The sequence below is a fragment of the Lolium rigidum genome, chromosome 7, assembly GCF_022539505.1.
Source record: "Lolium rigidum isolate FL_2022 chromosome 7, APGP_CSIRO_Lrig_0.1, whole genome shotgun sequence".
Classification (NCBI taxonomy): Eukaryota; Viridiplantae; Streptophyta; class Magnoliopsida; order Poales; family Poaceae; genus Lolium; species Lolium rigidum.
Genome location: NC_061514.1, coordinates 86,325,850 through 86,333,791, shown reverse-complemented (window position 1 = coordinate 86,333,791; position 7,942 = coordinate 86,325,850). Strand labels below are relative to the sequence as shown.

The 7,942-nt window shown below is 46.3% G+C and overlaps 1 protein-coding gene across 1 annotated transcript; it reads left to right on the top strand.

Annotated features, from left to right (window-relative positions):
* Positions 1-1,872: 1,872 nt before the first annotated feature.
* LOC124675300 (probable metal-nicotianamine transporter YSL9) lies at positions 1,873-5,578 on the top strand. Its single transcript, XM_047211364.1, has 7 exons — positions 1,873-2,248; positions 2,356-2,522; positions 3,629-3,726; positions 3,810-3,944; positions 4,044-4,233; positions 4,310-4,424; positions 4,497-5,578. Exons 1-7 carry the CDS (start codon positions 1,873-1,875, stop codon positions 5,417-5,419), a joined length of 2,004 nt encoding a protein of 667 aa, XP_047067320.1. The 3' UTR covers positions 5,420-5,578.
* The last annotated feature ends 2,364 nt before the right edge of the window (positions 5,579-7,942 follow it).

Here is a 7,942-nt window from a genome sequence, read left to right as displayed (position 1 = left end):
CCTTGAGTTGGAGACGTGGCATACTGGCTCCTCCCAGATCGTGTCCTAGATTCCTGGCTCAAAGCCATTGTGTGGCTCGGGGTATCAGGTGTGTGCGAAGATCTTTTCGGGTGAAATCTCAACATTTCGACGCCAACGACGGCGACACCTGCGAGTGTCATAACCCTCTTGGAGGCGCCGTTGTGGCTGTCTTTGCCGCACTAGTGCTCTGGGTGAAAACCCTTGACCTTATGGTCTCGAGGATGGTGGTGTATCCGTCGTTAGCCTCTTGGGGCACCCTCGTGGAGCTCTGATCCTCCTCGTTGCAAGTGTTGGTTCTTCTTGATCTTTTTTGTTTATCTTAGATCTGTTTTGTAAGAGGGTTTCCTCCTTACTTTGTATTCGTTCGGCCGTGTGTGGCTTTATTTATGAAGCTTAGCGAAAGCCTGTTTCGAGGAAAAAGATCGATTCATAATAGAAACGAGCCCCTTCCATGTCGCTCTCATGAGTGACCTGGAGGAAACTGTAGCTGCCAGTCTGCCACCTGCCACCACGTGGGTGCACATCCAGTCCTCACCCCTCGCCGCCGCCAGAGAGCACATGGTAGCGCAACGCAAGTTTCATCTTCGCGAGATCCGAACAACGGAGTGGCTATAGGGCTTCAAAAGGTGGAGGCGCCGGTAGAGGTTGGCCGATTTGACCTATGGGGCGGAGGCACGGGAGGAGGTCGGCTGATTTGACCTAACGGGTTAAGTGCTAAGAGCGTGCGGACCACAACGCGAAGGCTGGACAAGCAACCAATCAACCAATTAGGTCAAATTCATAATCGAGAACATGGCTCGACCTCATGGCTCATGCCACCTGCCAAACATACTCTATCGATCTAACCCAAAGCATGAGACAGAAGAGAAACCTCTGCATCTACCAGAATCCAACCCGGCAAGGACCTCACGATTCAGGTGAAGTAAACAGATGAAAGCTGACGTCGCGCGTGGCATGGCACGAGGGAGCGCGGGCGGAGCACACGCCCCCGCCCGCCGGCGGTAGCAAACAAGCGGAACGATCAGCAGAACACTGCGTGCGTGAAGCATGCTGCCCCTCCGGGCCCTCCGGCCAGATGGCAACAAACGTGGACGCCTTTATATATCTATCACTCAGTCGCCGGTAGTAGTAGTCCACCCGGCACTACCACGTAGGTTCGACGACTCCTGCCTGCGCTTCCACACGATCATCCTTCCAGCAGGTAAAGTGCTGGTATCTGTAACTTCAGATTCAGACTGTGCACGGACAAGTACGAATCCAACCCATCGCACTGCGATGATCTTGCTTAAATCATTCTGTGTCAACTGTGTTTCGTTCTTAAAATTTGACCAAAAATATTTTCCTGTTGCTCTATCCGAATATCTGGACTCTAGAGCTCTTTGTCCATCATTTTCCCTCTCTTTTCATGACGTGCTCCTCACTTCTCTTTTCACCAAAGCTCTATTGCCTTTGTTCTCTCTTTGTACTTTCGGTTGGAGTAGAGATTAGCTTGATATTTATATTCATTTGTTTCCAACTTTACATCCCACTCAAGAAAGATCAACTTATTCATGTCCATGAATCGCTGATCAAAATCATGCTCTTACTTTAGAGCTCTGAAAAAGTTCTCTCTTGCTTAAGTGCAGCTGCTACTAGACAAGTAGAAGAGCTCACTAGGAGCACTAGCACCGTAATACTCCTGTCATCTCATGGTCAAATATTCATATAAACTGATATGAAAGGCTTATTTCATTAGCTCACAAATCATTTCACCCCGGACTTGAAACTAACGCCACGAAAACATTTTTTCCCCATGATGCAGGCGAGGGCGGAGGAAGCAACCCCAGGTCACCGCCCCGCCGCGGCCTCCCGATGGCGCTCCACCAGCGGGACACGGGCGGCAGAGGCAAAGAGAAGGAAGCCGAGCTCTACGGCGACGACGCCGAGCCGGGTGCGCCCTCGCACGCGACCGGCCGCGTGCCGCCCTGGAGGGAGCAGCTGACGCTGCGCGGCCTGCTGGTGAGCGCGGCCGTCGGCACCATGTACAGCGTCATCGTGATGAAGCTCAACCTCACCACGGGGCTCAACCCCACCCTCAACGTCTCCGCCGCGCTCATCTCCTTCGTCATGCTCCGCGGCTGGACGCAGGCGCTGGCCCGCCTCGGCGTCGCCGTCCGCCCGCTCACGCGCCAGGAGAACACCGTCGTCCAGACATGCGCCGTCGCCTGCTACAGCATCGGCTCCGCCGGTCAGCGCCACGAATCCCCTCTCACTTTGATTGTCAAGCTTGCTGCGGATACCCTGGATGTTGACGCGTACGACCTTGAATTTTTTTTCCTTGCTCCTCCTCCCCAGGTGGGTTCGGGTCCTACCTGCTTGGGCTCAACAAGAAGACCTACGAGATGGCGGGCACGGACATGGAGGGCAACGTGGGCACGAAAGAGCCCGGCCTTGGGTGGATGATCGGATTTCTCTTGGCCGTCAGCTTCGTCGGGATCCTCGCGCTAGTCCCTCTCAGGAAGGTCGGTGAGCTCTCCCCCCACACGCCACATAGTCTTGGCAAGTTTTGGCATTCAGATCACGGCCACTCCCAACTGCGATTTTGCCTTTCGTCCCCAATTTTGTTCTTTTGCCAGTGCTCCTTGCGTAGTGGCCAACTAGTCATCAGCTTCTTGGCATTTTCTTTTCTCCTTTCCGTAGCGCCAGGTGCTGTAGGTACGAGCCTGACGGATTATGTAAGTAAGCTGAAATAAACGACAAATTTGATTCGGTTTTGTTATAGGTATGGTGGTTTGACGTGAACGCTACAATTTTCCTTCTTTTCGGACTGCTTCGTTTGCTTGCCGTACTGTCTTTAGCCCAGTGATTGATTGTATTCATCACTTAGTCCTGCCAAAGCTTTTCTTCAGGCTTCAGTTAAGTCCTACGTCACGTACTTTTTTTTTGCGGGTAAAAGAGGATTTCATTACTCAGAAAGGGTTACAAGATGCTCCAAATCCAGTTCCCGAACCATGCTTTCAGGACCTGAACCGAGCCATACATTAGATTGGTACTCTGCTCTTGCAAAATTTGCAAGGCAGTGGCTAACCCTAACCTGCAAGCGATCCACTTTTACAAACTCGCGCACACGATCTAGACTAGATAGCCTTTTAATCTCCGAAAATAAATGCATAAGAAGCGACCTATCTGGACAGTCAATATAAGCTGAAGGCAGTCCTACGTCACATACATTGGCTAAGTTATAGCTCTATGGCATATTGTCTATGTTTTTGCTTAGTTGAAGCCTAAAAATGGAAGTATGTCAAACTTGTTAGCCTAACTTGTGAGAAAAATAGAGCCAGGGAATGCACTGATTATGTCAAAAAAGTACTACAGTAGATAATTCACCTATGGCTTCAGGTACATATTTCTAAAATTAATTGTGCACTTTGAAAAAGTAAGAGCATTCCGCATGCCCCAGCTATATGCCAGTTTAGTTGGCTTATCATGTTGTGAACCCTTTCAAACTGAATGTGATCCCTGGATAGCATTTTCTTGTTTGGTTCAATAGTTCCAGTTGTTTGACATCACTTGTAAATGCACAATTTAGTGTGAAGCATAATTGTGTAGAACTTTTGTAAAATTTCAGATTTTGGTGATCGACTACAAATTAACTTACCCAAGCGGAACAGCAACCGCCGTGCTTATAAATGGATTTCATGCGCCTCAAGCAGATGAAGTGGCGAAGTAGGTGTTTCAGCAAGAATTAAAAATAAGTAAATAAAATTTGACATTTTTATTAAATTTGATCTTCTTCATGGTAATTTCAGGATGCAAGTGAATGGATTCACAAAATACTTTGCTATCAGCTTCGTCTGGAGCTTTTTCCAGTGGTTTTACTCTGGTGGAGATAATTGTGGGTTTTCACAGTTTCCCACTCTTGGACTACGAGCTTGGAAACAATCGTAACACCTGATACTTTTCTTATTAATTATTATACTCCATTCTTCACTAAAATCACTAGTAAGAATTTGACATGATTAAATTTTATGCTGTGGTGTCAGGTTCTTCTTTGATTTCAACCTCACATATGTTGGGGCCGGGATGATTTGCCCCCATCTTATTAATATATCTCTCCTTGTCGGTTCTATTCTCTCTTGGGGTATAATGTGGCCACTGATTGCTGATCTGAAAGGAAGCTGGTATTCAGCAGATTTACCAGAAAGCAGCATGAAAAGCCTGCAAGGTTATAAGGTATGGTTCCCAATTTAATTAGTTTTTGCGTCTGTGATTTGCGATCTTTTGTTTCTTACCTGCCTCTCATTCTCAGGCTTTCATATGCATATCTCTCATCCTAGGAGACGGTGTGTACAATTTTGGAAAGGTTATGCTGAAAACCATTTGGAGTATACTTGACAAATCAAAACAGAACGACACCAAGAAAGGTAAATGTCTTATCACACATCCTTTTTTTTATGTATCAATGATCTAATGTGGGGTTTTCATTATGCTTCCAGAGGAAGATATTTTGGCGCTCGATGAACTTCACCGCAATGAAGTTTTTACAAGAGACAGTCTCCCTAATTGGATAGCCATCTTGGGTTACTTTGCACTATCAGTCGCTGCTGTAATTACAATTCCCTTGATTTTCCCTGAGATGAAGTGGTATTATGCTATCATAGCATACATATTGGCACCTGCCTTGGGTTTCTCCAATGCCTACGGATCTGGGCTTACTGACATCAACATGGCTTACAACTATGGAAAAATTGCCCTCCTCATTCTTGCATCCACTGTTGGAAAAGAACATGGTGTAATTGCTGGGATGGTAGGCTGTGGTATGGTGAAATGTATGACATCAATATCTGCTGATCTGATGCAGGATTTCAAAACTGGACATCTTACATTAACATCACCTAGATCAATGCTTATTGCTCAGATTGTTGGCACCGCCATGGGCTGTGTCATCTCACCCCTAACATTCTTTGTGTTCTACAATGCCTTTGACATAGGCAACCAGAATGGGCCCTGGAAGGCACCGTATGCTCTAATATACCGAAACGTTGCAATTCTTGGTGTACAGGGCTCATCTGCTTTGCCGTTGCATTGCTTGCAGCTGTGCTATGGATTCTTCGCCTTCGCGCTGGTGGCCAACCTTATGAGGGATTTCCTCCCGCGGAAGTATGGCAAATGGATTCCCTTGCCCATGGCAATGGGGTTTCCATTCCTTGTTGGCGCGAGCTTTGCCATCGACATGTGTGTCGGGAGCTTGATAGTCTATATCTGGCACAAGATTGACAGAAGCAAAGCAGTGCATATGGTGCCGGCAGTTGCGTCTGGTTTTATATGCGGGGATGGACTGTGGATCTTCCCAGCTTCCTTGCTTGCACTGGCCAAGATCACTCCACCAATGTGCATGGCATTTGATCCTACATACTAGATGGCTATCATGCTCGGTAGTAGTCGCAGCTCCATGGCTGAGATTTTGCATGCTAGGGTGAATAACCTGAATGGTAAATCCGCAGGATGTAAAATTGTAAGAAAGTGTCTTTCAGGAGCAGATGATCCAATTGTCAAATATCGGGTTCCAGTTGTTCTCTGCAAACCGTATGAAAAAAGTATCATCTTGTCAATTAGCAAATAGCAAACTGTTGCATGCCAAAAAAAAGAGGGTTTGGGTATTTTGGACTATTATGAATATTGCTCAGCTGGACAAATAGTTATGGAAACTTTCTAATGAAAACTGGCCTTTGGCAACTAGTTAAACAGCCTGCAAAATCAAACTCTTTGTTAGGAACCTGGGGGTTCCCACTTTTGGCAAGGGCTTATATGGAATTAAAAGAAGTTTTCTGGAGATGCTGTAAAATAAGATTGGGGATGAGAGGAAAAACTAGCTTTTGGTAGGACCATTGGCTTACTGATGAGAGTTCTGCTAAAAAAATCCTAAGACTTTTTTATGTTTGGATTAATTGAAATGTGACAATTCCATATCGAAAAAAAAAATTGAAATGTGACAATTAGAGATGTAATGGATACCGGGATTGTTTCTTTAAGATTTAGGAGGGTCATGGTTGGATCTTTGAGAGAGCAATGGAGACAATTAAAATTCCTTGTTTATAGGGTGATTTTAACTGAGGAACCAGATTAATTTGGAAATTGACGAATTCTGGATGTTTCCTTGTTAAATCATTCAGCTCTGCTATGCAATTTTGTGGAACTGTTCCTTATAAATGTTGTATGCTGATCCAAATTCATAAAAAAGGGAGGCTAACTTATGACGAGCGGAGTGAAGTCTATCACCGGTAGGCTTGGGTCGAGAGGAGAGGAGTTTTTTAATCGCTTCATTGGAAAACCCACAACGTTGTGTAAACACTCTTGATATAGTTTTGCTTGCTAGCGTTCGTGATTTTCTCTCTTTCTTAGAGGGTTTGTTTATAAAAATAAATTTATGTGGAAGATAAAAATCTCACTAAGGGTTAAAACTTTTTATTTGGCTGGTTCTCAGAGGGAGCATCTTGACCAGATGTTTTATCACACAAGGGGGGATGTGAGAAGTTTTTTTCTGCAAAAATTCCAAAGAGTTCTAAAAGTAAATATTACAAATAGGTCATTTGGATCACCTAGCGAAGACTACAGATACTAGTGAAAGCCGAAGGCGCGCCACCGTCCTCGCTCCTCCATCATTGGAGGCAGGCAAATTTTATCGTAGTAAAGTTTGTTGTAGTAGATAGACGGGAAGACCGACCGGATCCTAGAAAATCCGACGTACACACAACTTCATGCACCCCCACCGACGCTAGACGCACCACCGAAGCGATGATTTCGGGAAGAACCTTATGTGAGAAGTTAACCTTGGTAGACAAGATTCAAGACCCTCTAGGAGCCAGCCAGCCCTGCCCAGGGTTACATCACTAGGCCAATTATTGAGCCGATCATGATCACCACCATAAAACAATTCCGTGGGTACATTCCTAAGCTAACCGAAAATTTAAGAAGAGGTGTAGCATGGTCCATGCAGCCCACGGATTACGCTCAAAGCAATACAGTATGCTTAACCCGGTTTCAGTCTACATGCTACGGCTCCTCTACTTTTATGCTTGCTTGTGTTGTGCCCATTGCAATCAGGACCGATGCTGATACGCGACAGCGACGGGGGAGTATCTTGTGTGAACTGCCAGCCTCCACATGAACCGCTCGGTGTGGACCGTCGTCCTTCACCCGTGTCTTCTCCCACTCACTCGAGCACGCGCACTGAAGATGCCCAGACAGTCTCGAATCCTCAGTGTGGCATTCTGTGTCTGACGGCACAAATCGGTCTCAATTATCGGCTTATCGCACGGCATCGATCGTCTGCCTAAGGGAGCCGTGCCATTGTCACTTCTGTTTGATTGGCGATTCTGTCGCTCAACTTTGTGCAGGAGTTGGAGGGCCATAGCTGCCCGGATTAGGCCACGGAAAGCGGCATCCGATGCTCGATTTCGACCGTGGGTTCTGAAGTTCTATGACCGGATTGGATTTGGTCCGGAATTGTTTCCCTGATTCAGTCTGTCAGCTGTTGCTGCATCTGATTTCGATCAGGCTGAACAGTTGTCCCTGCTTTGATCGTTTGATGCAATCATGCAGTGCAACTCGAACGGGCATACACTACAGAGACTAGACAAGGCTAATGACCCAAATCTAAATTACGAAATCTGAGTTTGTACTCTCCTCTTACAGTATGTTTACCGCAATATCTCGTCTCGAGTTTGACACGAACACAACTCCTGTTCATCTACACCAGATACAACGTCAGTGGGGAACCCCGGACACCGAGCCATCTATCCACTCATAGTTTGACATAAACCAAACCAATGATTTCGAATCTTCACGGCAAGTATCCATCATGCGTTCAATCTCTCTGCTTTTGGGAGACAACACTGGTGATAGTGAGTACCGACGTTAATACGGTGTTAACTGCTACAGA

Excerpts from the sequence above, each read along its gene's own strand:
- LOC124675300 (XM_047211364.1), top strand. The coding sequence starts at position 1,873 with ATGGCGCTCCACCAGCGGGACACGGGCGGCAGAGGCAAAGAGAAGGAA. Across the intron at positions 3,727-3,809 it reads CAAGCAGATGAAGTGGCGAA|GATGCAAGTGAATGGATTCA; the intron begins GTAGGTGTTTCA and ends TGGTAATTTCAG. Across the intron at positions 4,234-4,309 it reads AAAGCCTGCAAGGTTATAAG|GCTTTCATATGCATATCTCT; the intron begins GTATGGTTCCCA and ends TCTCATTCTCAG.